General features: G+C 40.6%; 1 protein-coding gene across 3 annotated transcripts in view; it reads right to left on the reverse strand.

Moving 5' to 3' along the window:
- The window catches only part of Fnbp4 (formin binding protein 4), a 34,834-nt gene extending 14,849 nt beyond the window's left edge, over positions 1-19,985 (reverse strand). For 2 of the 3 annotated variants that reach the window (XR_015004112.2, XR_015004113.2), the window contains exons 1-10: positions 19,717-19,985; positions 18,593-18,685; positions 15,956-16,092; positions 15,614-15,800; positions 14,183-14,330; positions 13,972-14,092; positions 9,958-10,299; positions 7,832-8,042; positions 2,589-2,710; positions 847-951 (exon numbers count right to left, since the gene is read on the reverse strand). Coding sequence is in view for 1 of the 3 variants with exons in the window: in XM_048428386.3 (XP_048284343.1) it covers positions 847-951; positions 2,589-2,710; positions 7,832-8,042; positions 9,958-10,299; positions 13,972-14,092; positions 14,183-14,330; positions 15,614-15,800; positions 15,956-16,092; positions 18,593-18,685; positions 19,717-19,933 (1,683 nt within the window). In the remaining 2 variants the exon portion in view is untranslated. The remainder of the gene's footprint in view (positions 1-846; positions 952-2,588; positions 2,711-7,831; positions 8,043-9,957; positions 10,300-13,971; positions 14,093-14,182; positions 14,331-15,613; positions 15,801-15,955; positions 16,093-18,592; positions 18,686-19,716) is intronic. The other variant, XM_048428386.3, reaches the window with a different exon arrangement.

Genomic DNA, 19,985 nt, shown 5'->3' on the forward strand with positions numbered 1-19,985 from the left:
TTAGCATGTGCTGGGATTGAAGGCATGTACTGCCATTGCCCAGCTACAAAACACATTTTTTTAAAAAAATAATTTATTTTTATTTGATATGTGTTGGTGTTTTGTCTGCATGCATGTCTGTATGAAGGTGTTGGATCCTGGAGTTACAGTTGTGAGTTCCCCACGTGGGTGATGGGAACTGAATCCAGATCCTCTGGCAGAACAGTCAGTGCTCCCAATCACTGAGCCATCTCTCTGGCCCCTATAAAACACATTCTTAAGAAAGAATGCCATTCAAACACTATGGGCTATGGAGATAGCTCAGTTATTAAAGTGCTTGCCACAAGCATCAGGACCAGATTAAGATCCCCACACCCTAAAGGCAGCAGATCCTGTGGGTTCAAGGCCAGCCTGGTCTACAGAGTGAGTTCCAGAACAGCCAGGGCTACACAAAGAAATCCTGTCTCAAAAAAACAAACAAAACTTTCATAAAAGTTAAACAAGCTGAGTGTGGCACAATAGCCTTTAGTTCCAGCACAGAGCCAGAATCTCTAAATTTGAGACAATCCTGGTCTGTACATTAAGCTCAGGCCAGCCATGGCTACATAGGTTCTGTCTCAGAAAAACAAAAACAAAAACGCTGGAGAGATGGTTCAGAGGTTGAGAGCACTGGCTGCTCTGCCAGAGGTCCTGAGTTCAGTTCTCAGCACGGTGGATCACAACCATCTGTGATGAGATCTGGCGCCCTCTTCTGGCCTGCAGGCATATACATGCAGACAGAACACTGTATACATAATACATTTTAAAAAAGAATAAATAAAAAATAAAACAACAAAGTGACAATTACACCAAAACCAGATGAATTACCTCAGTCTGTAAGAGCAGCATGTGAAAATTGGAGATGGACTGTCTATTAATCCCTAGGAATTCAAATTTACTTGTCAGGGTATTTGCCAGTTCTCCAATCTGAAACTGTAATAAAGAACAGAAAAAAATTAAACCAGAACTCAAGCATTCCTTCCTTCAATAATTTATTATTACAGATACTGGAAATTTATTAGCTGCACACAAATAACTGTAGATAGACATGCGTAGAATTCTATTTTATAATAAAATTCACACAAATAATAAAATGCTTACCTACTCACCCTTTTACAATGTATTCAAACAGCATAAATTTCAACAGTTAAACATAGATTCTAATCATAAACAACCAAATTTACATAAAGAGACTATCGAAATGGTGGTTGCTGCTAAGGCTGAAGTGATAAGGGAAATACTGGCCCAGTAGTGGAAACCATTCACCCACAAAATTGGGCTCTAAGGTATAGCTTGGTGTCCATAGCCAACAATAATAAATTGTACAGCTGAAATTCAAAAATCAAAATATTCTAACAGCCCTATACCAAAGAACTGTGATGTGACTACACACACACACACACACAAAACATCTTATTATAGATGGTAAATATGTCAACTATATCTTAAAATAGCTGAAAGGAAAATATCACAAATGATATTCCAATATTGTCCAAATTTTCATTTACTTATGCTGGAAAATCATATTCTCCCAGTCCCTTCTAGGTTGCATAAAACAGAAAAATACATGTTATAGTTTTTTCCAACAAATCACATTTAAAGGGCCACATTAAACCAAACACAGACTAAGAATTTTAGAAAAAAAAAATGTCTATGCTCAAGAAGCACAGACATTTTTGGTTATATCCCTCAATACAGTGTACACTAGGTATGGCAGTACAGGCCAACAATCCCAGCATTCCTGAGGCTGAAGCTGGAGGACTGAGTTCCAAGCCTGCTCCATAATGATACTGTTTCAAAAGAGCCATTCAAATAATTGTTAATGTAGTCTTAGGTGTAGTATTAGGTATTATAAGCAGCCCAGGTGTTTTAACATATATGGAGGATGTGCATTCAGTTATTTACAAATTAAGACTCAAACAGCTCAGATTTGGGCATATCTAGATGTGGCCCTGGTTATAAATCCCTGTGGGATAGTAAAGAATCTCATGAGGCTACAAATGCAACTGGAAACAAATGTGCCTTCTTTAAAGACAAGCATTTCTTCTTTCCTTCTTTTCTTTTTTGGTTTTTTGAGACAGGGTTTCTCTGTGTACCTTTGGTGCCTGACCTGAAACTCACTTTGTAGACCAGGTTGGCCTCAAACTCACAGAGATCCGCCTGCCTCTGCCTCCCAAGTGCTGGGATTAAAGGCATGCGCTACCACCACCCGGCCTAAAGACAAGCATTTCACGTAAGAATTAAATCTTTCCTCTTTTTAGTACTTGTAAATCAGAGAAGCCTGTATTTCTTTCCAGCAAAGGATTAATTTCAATGAAAGTATTTACAATTTTCATACAACTTCTCAGCATCATTCTTATTCCAGCCTTAAATAAAATCTTTTATTCTAACTGAATGAGAATTTTAGTTTTGGACACAATAAAGTTTATGATTTGCTAACAGAAGTTAGTAACAGTCTGATGGCTGAACCTGTAATCCCAGCATTTGGGATACTGAAGCAGGAGTATCCCAAGTCTCAGGCCAGCCTTCTCCATCTCCACCTCCCCAGTTAGGATCACAAATTCCCGTACTTTCAAATCCTGCTCTTCTTCTACTTTAGGTGCTATTTGGACTTTTATCTTCTCAGAAGACTCTTCTTCTGCCTCCTTGTCCAAATTTTCATCTATTTTTTCGGAATTTTCAGCACCAATTGCTACAAAAACAAAAACACCATGAAATTAAACCAACACAGACAACTGAGAGCTCCAAAACATATTTTTTTCTCTTTGCACCTCTCTTGCCTGCTTTATTGAAATTCTAAGAACTCGTCCATCAGCACCAAACGTACCTTTTCTGGAAAGGCGACCACGAAGTCTCATCGTTCTACTACCTTGTTTACCTTAGAGTTTCTGCTTTCCCTTTGTCTTTACCATCTTTCTTCCATTTCTTACAAAAGCTAGATATCAAACTAGGAATACACAGGATTCTTTACCAAATTGGGTGGAATAGGAAAACTTGAGCAGCATTACCTTCAGCTGCCAAGCACAGGTCATGCCTGTTAGTATCCTGGAATGGATAGAAGGATCCTGAGTTTCAGGCCAGTCTGGACAACATAACAAGTCATCACTGCCAGTCATGGTGGTACAGGTCTTTAGCTCCAGCACTTAGACAGAGGCAGGAGAAACTCTTTGAGTTCAAGGGTTCAAGGCCAACCTGGTCTAAACAGTTAAGTACCAGAACAGACAGCCATAAAGAACCCCCTTTTCAAAAAAACAAAACAAAACAAAACAAAAAACCAAAAAAACACAACAAAAAAACACCACCACCAAAAACTCACCCCATTACCTTCCTAAAGTGGCTAAGAACTATAAGAACTATAGACCATCAAGATTCATATAGTTGTCTATACCAATAGTCCCAGCTATTCTAGATGACAGCAGAGGAGATGTTGGGCCAGCAGAGGCAACCTGGCCAAGACCCCTTCTCTCCCACTATTGGGCCTCACAACTGACATGGTAGTAAGCACCCATGATCCCAACACTTGAGAGGTGAAGGCAAGAAAAATTAATTCAACACCACCAAAAACTACACAGGGAGCTCTAGGCTAGACAGGGATACAAAGCAAGACAGTTTACAAACTCTAAGATAACAAAATGAAAGTTAGAATATGATCTTACTTGGTAGCCCTGTCTATCCTGAAACTTATGGTCCTAAAACCTCTGCATCCTAATTGTCAGAATTACAGAAACAGATGATACCCCTTAGACTTTTAAGTGATAATTAAAATAATATTCTATGTATATTGTTATGCCACTGTGCACACGTGGACATTAGAGAACAACTTTGTGAAGGTGGTCATCTCCTACATTTATATGGGTCCTAGGGATTGAACTCAAGTCATGACTGCATTGTTGGGCAGTAAATGCCTTTACCCACTGAGTCATCTTGCTAGTCCTTGTTTTTTCTACATTTTTAAATGATCCGAAATAAAATCTATTAGTCTGACTTATTAACTTATAAAAATCATATTTTAGAAGTCTATCTAGTGGCAGGTCAAAAAGCAATTTTAAGTATCATTGTAATTCTAACTGGAAGATTCTATAGAGCAATTAAACAAAAACTTAAGTTATACAGGTGTGAACACTAAGACCCTAAGGCAGGTGGCTGAAAAGACTGTAGTGGGCTATCACCAAGGCACAGAACCTGAATGCTTACAGGGCATCCAGCAACTTCCTCAAGATTGGTGTGAGCAGCCCACACTTCACCAGACCTCTGAGGGTCAGGACTAACCTTCCTATCATCAAGCTGAAAGCTATGTTAGAAGTCAATTAGAGAGAGTGAGGCTGTAGTTCCCCGATCTCTAGAAAAGCATTTTTGCAGCAAACGATGGAATATTGGACAACAATGTCATCAATATAAACATCACTACCATCCTCTACCACAGAATGCATGTTGTCTTAATGTTTGTACAGGAGTAAATAAATAAAAACTATACGACCTCCTCCCCAAAATAAAACATACCTGAATTTGGCAAGAAAACAAGACTACTAATGATTCATTTGTACCAATTAACACTGCTATAATATGCCTTGAGTGTACCAAAACTCATTCACATGCTCCCATTTATTTGTTTTGTTTTGGCAGTTGATAAGAAGTTAATATGATTTAGTGAAAACTTCCTTATCCAGCCTCTAACTAGCTCTTCCTTGCTGTGTACGTGTGCACGCTGTAGTCTCAGAAGCTGCCCTATAAAACCTGCAGTGTCCTAATTAAAGTTGCTGACTTGGTCTTATTTGCAACTTTTGTGTCATGTTTGCTCTTGAATCTGACTGACTAGAATATTTCTATTCCTCCATTAATGTCTGATGCCATCCCTTGGTCCTAATTTATATGCAGGGGCACGCCACCATATATATTGCACATGAAGGTATACTTGTATGCAGAACATTATCTTCCTTTTGGCCTATAGTTCCTTTCACAAGGAAGATTAATTAAGAAAATATTTATATTCTGTATAAAAAACAAAATCAAGCCAGGTGCACACCTTTAATCCCAACACTCGGGAGGCAGAGGCAGGCAGATTTCTGTGAGTTCAAGGCCAGCCTGGTCTACAAGAGCTAGTTCCAGGATAGCTAGGGCTGTTACACAGAGAAACCCTGTGTTGAAAAATCAAAATGAAAAAAAAAATACTAAAATTATGTTTAAAAATCTTTTCAAATAAAAGCTGAAAAGCAAAACACACACTCCCAAGATATAAATAACTAAGAATCTATCTGTAGGGACTGGAGAGGTGGCTCAGTAGTTAGTTAAGAACACTGACTGCTCTTGACCAGAGGATCCAGGTTCAATTCCCAGCACCCACATGGCAGCTCACAACTGCCTGTAACTCCAGTTCCAGGGCTTCTGATACCCTCTCACAGGCGTTCATGTACCAATTACATAAAACAAAAATAATTAAAAAAAATTATCTGTAGTAACACTAAAATGTGCATAAAGATACATGTAGTAGCATGTTTATTAGAGTAATATATATTGTTGAACACCTTGACAAATACATGTAATATGGTGCGAGCAACAGAAAGAACAAAGAAACTACAATTTGGCTTCATCTGGATCCCTGTACCTGTCTTCAACCTTCCTACCTACAACCTTCTATAGACAATCTCTATTTTGATGGTGTTATTCCTTAGTTTCATCAAGTTTTTGCCTATTTTCTGGCTTTCAATATAGACCAGAACGTGACTTTTCCATGTTGCTTTTTGTTCAACACTACCACAAAAATTCCTATGTTGTTACCCATAATCACAAGTCATTCATTTCTGCACTGCTGCATAGAATTCCATCATAAAAATGTACAACTTATTATCCATCCTACCATTTTGACAGATACCAGGTGGTCTAAAACAACAAGCGGGATGGAGAGATGACTCACTACTTAAGAGCACTGGCTGTTCTTCCAGAGTTCCTGAGTTCAATTCCCAGCAACCACATGATGGTTTGTAACCATTTATAGTGGGATCTGAAGCACTCTTCTAGCAAAAAGTCAACAGAGCACTCAAATACATAAAATAAATCTATAAAAAATAAAAACAAAAAAAGGCAAACGGTCTGGAAGAGTATATGTACATAAAAAAGACAAAATGTATAGCAGGGATAGGAAACCAGAATTCTTTATTTGCTGGAAAAAACAAAACAAAACAGGCTACACAGTGTGGCCCTGGCTGGTTTGGAATTCAAGAGATCTGGTTGCCTGCTTGTCTTTCAAGTGCTAAGATTAAAGGCAGGTGTCATCCCATCCAGATTTTTTTGTTTGTATTTTGTTTTTTGGGAAAGGGTTTCTTGGAATAACCCTGACTATCCTGGAACTCATTCTGTACATCAGGCTGTCCTTGATCGAACTCAAGAGATTCACCTGCCTTTGTCACCTGCGCACTGTTTAAGGCATGTACCACCACACCACCACCCAGCTCCAGATTCTTTTTAAAAAAAATTACATTTATTTATTGTGCAGGTGTGGCATATGAGTGTAGATGTGTGCATGTTAGGGTCATATGTGGAGGTCAGAGCACAACTTTTAAGACTTCCTTTCTCACTCCTCCCACCACTCAGGTCCTGGGAATCAAACACAGATTGTCATCCTTAGTGGTTTTATCTGCTGTCTCAAAAAAACAAAAAACAACACAACAATAACAACAAAACCAACAACATATATTACTTGTATTATTAGGTAGCATTTTAGCTAGAACTGACAAGAAGTGTCTTGTGGTAAAGTGTCTTGTGAAGAAAGGTTTGGTGCTCAAATCTTACTCCTAATTTTCCAACACAAAATTAGAGTCAAATGTAAATTAAAACATTAGCTTTATTTGGAGTTCCCTGATTAACTGGGAATTGAAATAGAGCTCTTCTACCATACCCAGAATGGAGACAACTTGAATCCTGTGACAGAATCTGGTTGTCAACCTACCCTTAATAAAGAGGGTAACTTTTACAAAGAACAGAACCAAGATGTAGACTGGGCTTGCTAGGAGTAGACCTTTGATGTTCTCCTAGCAGTAGTAAGCAAAGGAATATTCATGTCTTACACACAAGTTAGGGCAATTTTGTGGCAAGCAATAAAACAGGGGCAAGTGTGGTTCAGTGAGAGCTTACTACTGTATGAGCTGGATGACATGCATCAGTCCTTAAGAGTCCATGGAAAGGTAGAAGAAAATCGACTCCTCAAAGTTGTCCTTTCATCTACACATGCCAGGGCACACACGCACAATAAAAGACAAAGAAAAGAAACCAAAAGGCTGGGACAATCTTATTTCCTGCTGTGGAAAAAAGTAGTAATCCCAACTCTGTAAGAAATACAGGACCTGGGCTGGAGAGATGGCTCAGTGGTTAAGAGCATTGCCTGCTCTTCCAAGGGTCCTGAGTTCAGTTCCCAGCAACCACATGGTGGCTCACAACCATCTGTAATGAGATCTGGTGCCCTCTTCTGGCCTGCAGACATACACAGACAAAAACATTGTATATATAATAAATAAATATTTAAAAAAAAAACAGAAAAAAAAGAAATACAGGACCTGACTGATGTCAACCTCTCAAATTTGTACATGTCTACAAGAAAAACAAACAAGCAAGAGATGGACAAGAAAGCTTCATTTACAGAATTTCAAATACTAAGAACACCATCTCCCCGCTATTGTGTAAGAAGAAAACCAGAGAAGGCTTATCACCCTACCCAGTACTCTACAGTTTACTGTGCTCTAGGGATGTAAAGCTTAGTGGTAATGAGGTTTCCAAGAGAGAGGGATGGGGAAAGAATTAGTTTATGGGAAGCACAAATTACCAGTTTCTCCATTTTCTGGAGTCTCTTGTCCAGTTTTACTAGAACTTCGGCTGGTGGATTCTGGACTGGTAGCTCGAACAAACATCTTCCATTTTCCTCTTTTAGATGTAAGCCTACGCAGTCCATCCTGAGATGCTGGCTGGCTGATATCAGAACGTGGACTAGACCCTGACATACTACCATCTCCTTCTTCCAAGGCTCGTAACTCTGCCTACAAAGAATGTGTTAATAAAATTAGCATGATATTAACTACTTATCAACAGTTAAATACTGCAAGTACTAAGAACAATGGTCATAACTGGTTTTTAAGTTTAAAACTTTTGGGCTGGAGAGATGACTCAGAAGTTAAGACCACTGGCTGTTCTTCCAAAGGTCCTGACTTCAATTCCCAGCAACCACATGGTGGCTCACAGCCATCTGTAATGAGATCTTGTGCCCTCTTCTGGCCTGTAGGCATACATGCAGATAGAACACTGTATGTATAATTTAAAAAAACTTGAGAAGCAGCAGCATTTTTAACCACTTTCTTTCACAGCTCAAAATTATGTTCCATATATTCCTCTGTTATTAGTAAATGTTCATTTATGGGGTTGGGGATTTAGCTCAGTGGTATAGAGCCTAGCAAATGCAAGGTCCTGGGTTTGCCCCTCAGCTTAGGGGTGAGGGGACAAAAAAATAACAAAAAAGCTGGGCAGTAGTGTCACATGCTTTTAATCCCAGCACTTGAGGCAACAGTAGGCAAACCTTTGTGAATTCAAGGCCAGCTTGGGCTACACAGAGAAACCGTCTCAAAAAAACACAAAAATTGAATAAATAAATGTTCATTCATAATTAATTACAGTGACAAACTTTGATATGTGTCACAAACACAAACCTTCTGACATGCACACAACACATAATGGAGATAGTTTTATTAGCTGGTCTCCACAGATTCAAACCTTCAAACAGGGAAAGCTTCAGGTTATTGTTACTGACCCATGTCAAGCTTTGGAGCTGGAGAGATGATACAGCAGTTAAGAGCACTGGCTGCTCTTCTAGTGGCCCTAAATTCAATTCCCAGCAATTATACGTTACCTCACAACCACCTATAGTGCGATCTGAAGCCCTCTTCTGGCATAAAGTTGTGTATGATAAAGCACTCATACACATAAATTTAAAAATTAAAAAAAAATAAAATAAAAAATCCTGCTTCATGTGACTTTTAAAGACAAAGCCGAAGACTATCCCCTAAGAGGAGAGGGGAAAAAAAGAACTGGGTGGGTGGGCTAGGCAGGAAGGTCACAAGTTTGAAGCCACCCCACCTCTATCCTTCAATATTATCTCACAAGACCTACTTACTGTTTGACAACTAGCAAGAGCAGCACTAGAAACCAAAACAACAATTCTGTACTTCATTTAGATTAGAAAACACTTAGGGAACTGGAGAGATGGTTCAGTTGTTATGAGCAACTGTTGCACTTGCAAAAGAACTGGGTTTAGTTCCCAGCATGCACATGGTAGTTCACTATCATCTATAACTGTAGTTCCTGGGATCTGATGTCTTTCCTCTGACCTCTGCAGGCACTAGGCATGCATCAATGTACACAAAATACTCTCTCCCTCTCTCTCTCTCTCTCTCTTACATACACACACACACATATAAAAATCTTCAAAAATAACACAAGTTCCAATAATGGTTGTAAATTGAGCATAACAACCCGAGTACAACAGTAATAAGGGGAAGTAAATCCCCTAAATCAGAGATGATTAATCACCATTGCCCACTTGAATGGTTCTAGAATAACATAGGAGACTCATTTATGAGTATATTAGTAAGAAAGGCTTTCATGAGAATTTTATTGTGGCAGCATTATGCCATGAGCTGGGGGTCCCAGAATGAACAAAAAAATGGGAAAAGCAGCCAGCTGAGCACCAGCATTCATCTTCACTTTCTGACTATGGAAATACACAATCCTCAAGGTAGAGTGCCGGTAGGGCCAAGCTCATCACTGCCACACATTGGGATGGGCTGTACCCTCAGCTGTCATCCAAAATACATCCTTTTTTCCTTAAGATGCTTATGTCAGACACTTTGCCATGGCAAAGAGAAAAGTTAACTATATTTTAAAAATATTCAAAAACCTTACTTTTTTCCTTTCCAAAGCTAGCTCCAGCTCAAGGGTATCTTGCTCTTCTTCGTCCTCACTTTCTCCAGACTGAACAACACTGCAAAGATCCTCCTGAGAAGGGTCTTCTAAGCTGTCCAGGGTGACTTCCTGGGGCTTCATGACAGTTCCCATTTCCTCTGCTGTTGTGCTTGTTTCCTTAACCTCTGACACGGGGTCTGCTTCTTTACAAATGACTTTTCTTCTCCATCTTTCTTCTTCCTCTTTCACTCCTTCAGGCAGCAAGGGAGCAAGCAATGCTGCTGCCACCCCTTTCCTTTCCTCCTCGCTGTTGGACAGAGCTTGAACACCTTCATTCACTTCCTATATAGAATAAAAGCATTGACTCACAACTCTCAAAATAATCCCTTGGAATATTCAATTATTTGTATTAACTAGCTTCTTAATTACTGGATACGCACAAAACAGCCATACCCAACATATTAGTACACACTACACGCACACGAAGGAAACACTGCTTGAGGAAGGCAGTAGTTGAACTATATACAATCTACTAACTATATACAATCTATTGTCTCTGGATATCGAAGGGAAGCTAGTAGGAAGCAGAGACAGCCATGACATCAGCATTTTGTTAACATATGACTACATAAATCTTCACCTTCTTCTTCTGCAAGATGAAAAAAGCTCATGCTTCAAAGGGAACTGAAGAGGAAAATAAAGTTTCTAAAATAAAATATGTGCTTAAGCTGGGCATTGAAGGTGCATGCTTAAATGCCATCTAATCTGGGAGACAAGAGGAAAAGAAATATAGAATTTACCCTTCATAATGCATACTTAATGGCAGCCCTGACTACTATATAATCTCAAAACAAAATTGCTTCATTAATATGTTTAAAGTGACCAGATGATGGTGGTGGTGCAAACCTTTAGACCCAGCATTTAGTAGACAGATATAGGCAGATATCAAGTTCGAGGCCTGTTTAGTCTACAGAACGAGTTCCAGGACAGCCATGGATACACAGAGAGACCCTGTCTCGAAATAAAAACAAACAAAAATCTATTTTATCTATTGGAATAATTAACCGTCCTAGAAATGTACAGATCACAAAACGATAAAAATAGAAAATTGGGGATGGGGTCTCATGTAACCCAGACTGGACTCAAATTTGATATATAGCAAAGGCTGTCTTTGAAGTTTGTACTTTGGGGATTAGGAATACAATTTAACACATGATACCTAATCTGATCCTAAGTACTGGGGTGGGTAGGGATGGAAGGTGGTGTGTATCACTCAGAAAAATCAAAATAAATTGTAATTCAATGCACAATTCATTTGCTTCTAAAGCCCATCTCAAAAAATAACTAAATAAATATTATAGGTAAGGCTGGATATAGTGGTAGACTCCTTTAATCTCAGCATTTGTGAGGCAGGGGCAGGGGGAATCTATTAGTTTGACATTAGCCTGCTCTACATAGTGAGATCCTGTCTCAAATAAATAAATAAATAATGCGAGTCTATTATATGAAAGCCTAGAAGAGAGGTTTCAGTGGATAAAGACACTTTCTAAAAAGTGTGGCAGGGCACACCTTTAATCCCACCCGCCTCTGCCTGAGTGCTAGATCTCTGTGAATTCAAGCCCAACTTAATTCCAAGCCAATAAGGCTGCAGAGATGCTGTCTCAAAACTCCAACCAAGTTTGATGACTGAGTCTGTCTAACCAAGCCTACATGGTAGACAAGAACTATAATGCTACCAGATACTAGCAGGTTGTCCTCTGACCTACACTCTGCCACCCCCCATAAATAAATGTCAAAAAATTATATGAAATTATCATGCTATATGCATATGAACTATAAATGATTTTTAAGTTCATGCTATGGGCCTATGCACAAGGTATGCTTATATAAATTCAATTACTCCAAAACCTAAAAACCCCAATCTGAAATATTTTGGAAAGGACTACTCAATCTAAGTTGTTTATAATTTTTCTTAAATTTTATTTTAATTGGGGGCTGGAAAGATGGCTCAGTGGTTAAGAGCATTGCCTGCTCTTCCAAAGGTTCTGAGTTCAATTCCCAGCAACCACATGGTGGCTCACAGCCATCTGTAATGAGAACTGATTCCCTTTTCTGGCCTGCAGGCATACAAACGAGCAGAACATTACACATAATAAATAAATCTTTAAAAAATTATTTTGTTTGCGTATGTGTATGTAAATGTAGGTATCTACAGAGGCCAGCAGAGTCTGATTTCCCCCAGAGCTGGAGTTTTGGCGATTATGAGCCTCCTGATGTGGGTGCTGGAAGAGTAATATGGGTTCCTGCTGAGCTCTTCAGCAACTAGAGTTTTGAATTTTTAAAGTAATGACTCCCCTTTACTCTCCACCCCACAAGCTCATCTTGCTATAACTCAGGTTTGCTATGCTTGAGTTCTTCCTGCAACTACCACCTACACACTGGGATTGCAGGTAAATGTCCCCACACCTGACATATCTTTTTATTTTAGATATATCTAATCCTGGGGGTGGGAAGTGGCTCTTAAAAGGAAACCTAAAATGAGAAGAAAACCTCCTTCTCAAGTTCAGATGGAAATCTTGGTTGTTGTTCTATACAGTCTAAGAGTGGTCTACAATAGCCATGCTTTCAGTTTCTAATAAATCAGTTTAAGTATATAAGCAAGTAAAGGAATAGCAAAGAAAGACAGAAGCATCAGAAAGATAATAAAACACCATCAAACAGAAGTTTACACCCAGGAGAGTCAACTGGAGTTGTCTGATTGAGAGCAAACAGGGGTAACACCAAATCAGCTTATAACCATCTAGCACAGTGGTTCTCAACTCCACTAATACTGCAACCTTTTAATACAGTTCATTATGTTGTGGTGACCACCAACCATAAAATGTCCATTATAACTTCATAATTGTAATTTTGCTACTGTTATAAAATGAAATGTTAATATATGATATGTTGGATATCTGCCTGTGACTCTCAGGGTGAGAACCACTGATCTAGCAGAAACTAATGGGGAAACTTCAGTTGGAGTTCCCAACTGAGACTTCTATCCTTGGAGGAGCTTCCCATGGCTGAATTTCCAACCTCCTGTTCCTACTGCAGGCAATTTTTATGAAGGGTAAACCTCTGCTTGGAATGGGCTACTGTAGCTGGGTGGTGGCACACACCTTTAATCCCAGCAATTGGGAGGCAAGGTCAGACAGATCTGAGTTCAAGGCCAGCATGATTCACAGAGTTCCCAGACAGGCTCCAAAGCTACAGAGAAACCCACCCAGTCTTGAAAACAAAACAAACAAAAAGGGCTACTATTTGATACTGCGCCTTTAATCCCAGCACTGAGAGGCAGAGGCAGGTGGATCTGAGTTTGAGGGCAGCCTGGTCTACAGAGCAAGTTCCAGGATGAGCAGGGTTGAAAAGACAAAAACAAACAAACAAAGAAGGGTTACCTTCTAGCTGTTCTTAAGAACCCAATTTTTTTTTTTGGGGGGGGGGGGCTTTTCGAGACAGGGTTTCTCTGTAGTTTTTGGTGATTGTCCTGGAACTCACAGAGATCCACCTGCCTCTGCCTCCCGAGTGCTGGGATTAAAGGCGTGCACCACCACTGCCCGGCAAGAGCCCATGTTTTTAATACCCTTAGTGGCTTATTTGTCCTTTTCACTGTTAAAATTAGGGGTCCAGTTTGCCATAGAACATATAGGCTTTTAAAGGACACCAAAACACACACATTGGTCTGAGATGGTGTGGGAACCCAACTCCAGAGTCAGCTTCTCAAAAAGCACAAACAAAACATGACAATTTATCAGTATAATATATATAATAGCATTCCCATGTCCCTTTAGATGGCGTAAGTAGTTTTCATAGCACTAAATCTGAGTCACTAAAATGGTTAGCAATTTCTATAAACCTTATCTAACACACAGAAACAGATTAGGTAAAATTAAGAACACTTGTGCTGTGAACTACTATCATACTAAGTTCTTAGATTAGAAAATTACTGAATGCAGTATTTATAATACTAACCTTTTTAACTTCTCGTTTGGCTATGACTGGTCCACTTTTATTACTGGAAACAGAAACAGTTTTCTCTTTTGTATAGGTGTCTGTGTTTACCATAAAACCAGCTTCAGTACCTGTTGCAGAACTGGGGATGGGAATGTCAAGAAAAACAAAAGGTAAATACCCACAGTAACTATTTTCTCCTAAGTAATTTCTTCTTCAGGTTTAGACTTACTTGGGCTGGTAATGCTGTAATCCCTGCACCTGTGTGGCAAGATATTGGGGTAACTCCCAAGTTACTTCGTTTGTTTGTGTGTTCCAATAATAATAGCAACCTGTGTTCTCATCCCAGACTTCTTGCCAATCTCCCATCTCAATTTCAACTATAAGAAAACAAAACATATTTCAAGTATAATACACACACACACAAACACAGAATCCTGACTTCTATCCTAAGATAGCTGTTAAACCATGACAACTTAACATAGGGTTCTCAAATCTGAGTTGCAGAGTTTAACAATATCCCTAGAGTATACCACTAAAGAAAAATCTCTCTGCATTGCGATACCCAATATATATCTTTAGACATTACTAAATGTTCCCTGTAAACAACTCCTCTATAAGAATTATTTTTTCAATAAAAATTTATTCACAGGTCAGGTGGTGGCGGCGCATGCCTTTAATCCCAGCACTCGGGAGACAGAGGCAGGCAGATCTCTGTGAGTTTGGGGCCAGCCTGGTTTATAAGAGCTAGTTCTAGAACAGGCTCCAAAAGTTACAGAGAAACCCTGTCTCGAAAAACAAAAACAAACAAACAAACAAACAAAAAAACCAAAAACAAAATTTATTCACAGCCGGACACGGTGGTGCATGTTTTTAATCCAGCCACTCGAGAGGCAGAAGCAGGCAGATCTCTGTGAGTTCAAAGAATCCTGGTTTACAGAGGAAGTTCCAGGATAACCAGAGCTGTTAGACAGAGAATCCCTGACCCAAATCCTCCATCAAAATAAAAATCACATTAAACAAATTAAAAACTGTCTGATACTCAAAAAAATGAATTCTGAACCCTCAAAAATTTCCAAACAATGGCTTGGGCTGGAGAGATGGCTCAGAGGTTAGGAGCATTGCCTGCTCTTCCAAAGGTCCTGAGTTCAATTCCCAGCAACCACATGGTGGCTCACAACCATCTGTAATGGGGTTTGGTGCCCTCTTCTGGCCTTCAGGCATACACACAGACAGAATATTGTATACATAATAAATAAATAAATAAATATTTAAAAAAAAATTTCCAAACAATGGCTTGGGCTGGAGAGATGGCTCAGTGGTTAAGAGCATTGCCTGCTTTTCTAAAAGTCCGGAGTTCAATTCCCAGCAACCACATGGTGGCTCACAACCATCTGTAATGAGGTCTGATGCCCTCTTCTGGCCTGCAGGCAGACACAGAGACAGAATATTGTATACATTAAAACAACAACAACAACAACAACAACAACAAAACCACAATGGCTTTTATTACTCAACTGGTATAGGTCATCATCCTATCTACTAACTTTCAAATACTATATTAAAAGGACAGAACATTGAATCCTAGAGCTAAAGACCTGGCTTCACTAACATACCAGTGAGGATTACATTCAAGTCATCTTGAAACAAGGACCACACTCACCTCCTGCCAGTGAACACTGAGTATCATAATGCCACCCTGGTGTCTGGGTTGAGTCTGTTCCATTTGATGAGGTGGAAGAAAGGGCAGGTGTTGCTGCTTCCTTTGGTTCTGGTCGAGGTGGAGTTGGAGGGGGAACAGAAGCTACCACAGAAGTTGCAGGCTGAGGAGCTGTTATGGCATCAATCTCCTATAATAAAAATAGCAATAAATGACTGGGCATGGTGCCTCCTAGCCCTTGGGAGGCAGAAGTAGGATGACAGCTGCAAGTTCCAGACCAGCCAGGGCAGCAAAAGTACTATTTCAAAACAAACAAACAAACATGTAAACAAAAGCATCACTAACCGCAAGAAAGTTTGCCAATGTACTATCAATGTCAGTTGACTGGTTTCCATTGGCCTCTTTGGATTGTGCTGTTTTTTCAGAAATATCACTCTCATCATCATCACTGTCAGCATAAGCACCAAGCAAGCACAGACCCCCTACAGATAAAGGGAAAACATTAGTAACACCAACTCCAATATAGTCTATGAAATATTTAAGAAAATAAATACACAGGGCTGGAGAGATGTATTAGCAATTAATAGTACATCAAAAGAAAAAAAATAAGTAAGTCAGGTGGTGGTAGCACCTGCCTTAAACCCAGCACTTGGGAGGCGCGGAGGCAGAGGCAGGCGGATCTCTAGAACTCTGTTGTGAGTTCAAGGCCAGCCTTGAGTTAGGGTGTTACAAAGAAACCTTCTAGAAAAACAAAAGACTTCATTGTTTTTCTTTTAATTTATTATGTGTGATATGCACATGTGCATGGAGGCCCCATAGTGGAGTCTCCTATTAAACCTGGAGCTTGTTACCCAGCCAGCTCTAAGGAACCCATCTCCTCACTGGAATTACAGGCAAGATGCTACATGCATCCAATTTTTACAAAGGTTCTGCAGATTGCAACTCTGGTCCTCATGTCTTTGCTAAGTGACACCCAGAGCCAAACCACACTTTTTTTTTTTAAATTTCTTTCTATTATTTTATTGTGTGCACAAACATTTTGGCAACATGTCCATACTTGATATTTGGCATGCCTGGTGTCCTCACAGAAGATATTGTACCCCCTAGAACTGGAATTTCAGACTTTTTTTCTTGTTTTTTGTTTTTTTAAACTATTTGAGACTATCCTGGAACTAGATCTTGGAGACTGGGCTGGCCTCAAACTCATGTAGATCTGCCTACCTCTGCCTCCTGAGTACTAGGATGAAAGGAGCGCACCACCACCACCCAGCCTGAGTTCCAGACAATTTTATGCCACTATGTGTGTACTAGAAATCAAACCCAAATCCTTCAGAAGAGCAGCCAATGTTTTTAATCTCCCAGCCACATGGTTTAATCAAAGAGTTAACATTTTGTTTATTTACAAATTAGAACTTAATTTTAAAATCAGAATAATCACTAAATTAGGACTAGGATTACAGTTTAGTTGAAAAAATATGTACTTAGCAAGTAAGAGACCCTGGATTCAATTCTAACAACACATATACATATACACACACATACATACATACACACTTGCGCATGCGCGCACGCAAAATTTAAGTATATGTGTAAAGTTTAATACCGAAGTAACTTAGGACTACAGTAGACCCATTTCACAGCTGATCAAGTTTCAGCCCATCGACTGTTCTGGAGTCTCAGAGTGAGAGTTAGACTGTTGATAGAACTCAGGTTTGCCAAAGTGACCATTGCCGCAAACGCCACAGGAGAGTGGGGCTAGAAGTGCCTGGAGTGCGGGAGACTTAAACAGGGGTTTTCAGCTTCACAAATATTTGACTGGTACCAGTCAAGGCAGTTTGAAAATGAGTGGTGTGGTGATGCACAACTGTAACCAGAGGACTTTGGGAGGTCAAGACAGGGGCTGTCAATAGTTAAACACGAGCCTCAGCAGTATAGGTTCTTGGCCATCTTGGACCATGAATCACTGTCTGGAAAACAACAAAAACCACAACCAAATAAAGGACCAAAATGAAAAATAAGGAATAGCTGGTGACTCTAAAGAACATCAAATACCCAAAAAACTAGTGGGAGATGGCTCAGTTTGTAAGATGCTTAAGGACTTGCTCTGAGAGCTCTTGGACCATGGAGCTGGTTGAGCACTGTGCTGGGGGTGAAGTACAGCGGTACATACAGGCAAGTGGGGGAGGAGGTCTCTGTCCAGCCAGTCTAGCTCAATAGTTAAGGGTCAGGTTCACTTGAGACACTCTGACTTAAAAAATAAATAAGTTAGATGGTAAAGTCATAGAAGCATGCAATCTTGTGTGCCTGTGTGTGCACAGGATTTAAGGCATAGCAGTAAATAAATAAAAAAATAACAAAAATTAACTTTCGGGGCTGGAGAGATGGCTCAGAGGTTAAGAACATTGCCTGTTCTTCCAAAGGTCCTGAGTTCAATTCCCAGCAACCACATGGTGGTTCAAACCATCTGTAAAGGGGTCTGGAGCCCTCTTCTGGCCTGCAGGCATACACACAGGCAGAATATTGTACACATAATAAATAAATAAATATTAAAAAAATTAACTTTCATGTTACTTAAAGTTTGCACACAGAAAGCCTTTTTATTTTTTTTTAATTTCTGAGACAGGGTTTCTCTGTGTAGCGTTGGAGCCTGTTGTGAAACTGGCTTTGTAGCCCGGGCTGGCCGTGAACTCACAGAGATCTGCCTGCCTCTGCTTCCTGAGTGCTGGGACTAAGGCGTGCCCACCGCCTGGCTGCTAATCTATCACTGATAACACAACCCCATGCCCAGAAAAACTTTACTACTTTTTATGAGAAATACTAACTTAACCATCCACCAGACAATCCCAACCCCAGAAAAACTTTACTTTTTATGAGAAATAGTAAATTAGCAACACTTAACCATCCAACAGACAATCCAGGCACACAATCAATTTTAACTTAAAATACTTTAGGGAAGAGGTAAAGAACAACAAAACCCTGTACCTGTTGCCTTCACGGCTGTGGGTCTGGTGGTCATGACTGGTTTTGGAGGATTCGGAACAGCTTTGGGAACCTCCACCACCACTTCCTGTTCATCTGTATTGGAAATGAACAAAATGAAACGGGAGTCAGTCAGTGGATCAGAGAAAACACAAGAAGTAAAAATCAAAATTTGACCTTTCAGGCCTGTATTTCATCAACTTATAAAACCAGCGCGCATCAATAGTCCAAATTAGGTAATGAAACAATGATCTAGAATCTTCCACTCATTTAGTGACATCGACAGCAATAACGTGAATATTATATAATGGCACCTGCAAAATTTAAAAATTAAAATGCGTAAATAAACCTGCAGGTTTCCACACATTATGTTCTTCCTATTAACATGATTTCTTTTTTCCCCTTCATTTTTCGAGACAGGTTTCTTTGAAGCTTTGAAGCCTGTCCTGGAGCTAGCTCTTGTAGACCAGGCTGGCCTCAAACTCACAGAGATCCGCCTGCCTCTGCCTCCCGAGTGACGGGATTAAAGGTGTGTGTCACCACCGCTCGGCTTAACGTGATTTCTTAACACTTGATAATGGTCCCGCTTCTCCAGCATCCACTCCATGTATTAACTGTTACTCTTAAGCCAAATACAGTTCCAGGTAAATGTCCAGGTTTTGTTACTTTCCTACGAATCTGTGGGTACCGATGCTTTGTCTAGCATAAAGAAAAAAGGTGGCTGTCTTAATTTCAACAAAACCGAAACCAAGTGTGACACATGCAGAGAAGGCTAGGCTCAACCGCTTCAAGGCTCGCACGTGGAAATTGTCCTTCACCCTTTGCGTTAACAAGATCCGAGGGGGTCATTGGGAGATATTTGGGGTACCAGACCTTCGTGGATTGCACAGATTCCCGGGAGAAACCCCTGCACCCACAATGGCGCCTCAGATGAGCCGCGGCCGGGCCTTGCGCCGCCCAGTGTCCACGGTCACTGTCTCTCAGACTCCCGGTCTCCGGCTGCCGAGGCGCCAGGGTTAGTCTTCCCCACAGAGTCCGAAAAGGCACCACGGAGGCCTAGGCCTCAAGCCCCGGGCTCGAGTTCCAGACGTCCCAAATAAAGGCAGGGGTACCCCGCGCGCACTTACCTTCCGAAGGCGAATCCTCCGGGGCAGCGGTGGCAGGCACCGCGGGCGACGTCGCGGCCGCCGCCGGGGCTGACTGGATGGTCGCCACCGTCGTCGAGTCAGTCTCGGGATCCGGATCCGGGTCGGGATCCCGGCCCGGCGTGCTGCTCCGAGGACCCGGGGGAGAGAGCTGCAGGATAGGCCTGCGGCCGGGTACTGCCCGGGACTTCTTCCCCATCGCGAGCCCGAGCGCGAGCAGCCGAGCGTCGGCAGTCTGGAGGGGCGGGCGC

This window comes from Myodes glareolus, chromosome 10, assembly GCF_982192425.1.
Source record: "Myodes glareolus chromosome 10, mMyoGla1.1, whole genome shotgun sequence".
NCBI classification, from domain to species: Eukaryota; Metazoa; Chordata; class Mammalia; order Rodentia; family Cricetidae; genus Myodes; species Myodes glareolus.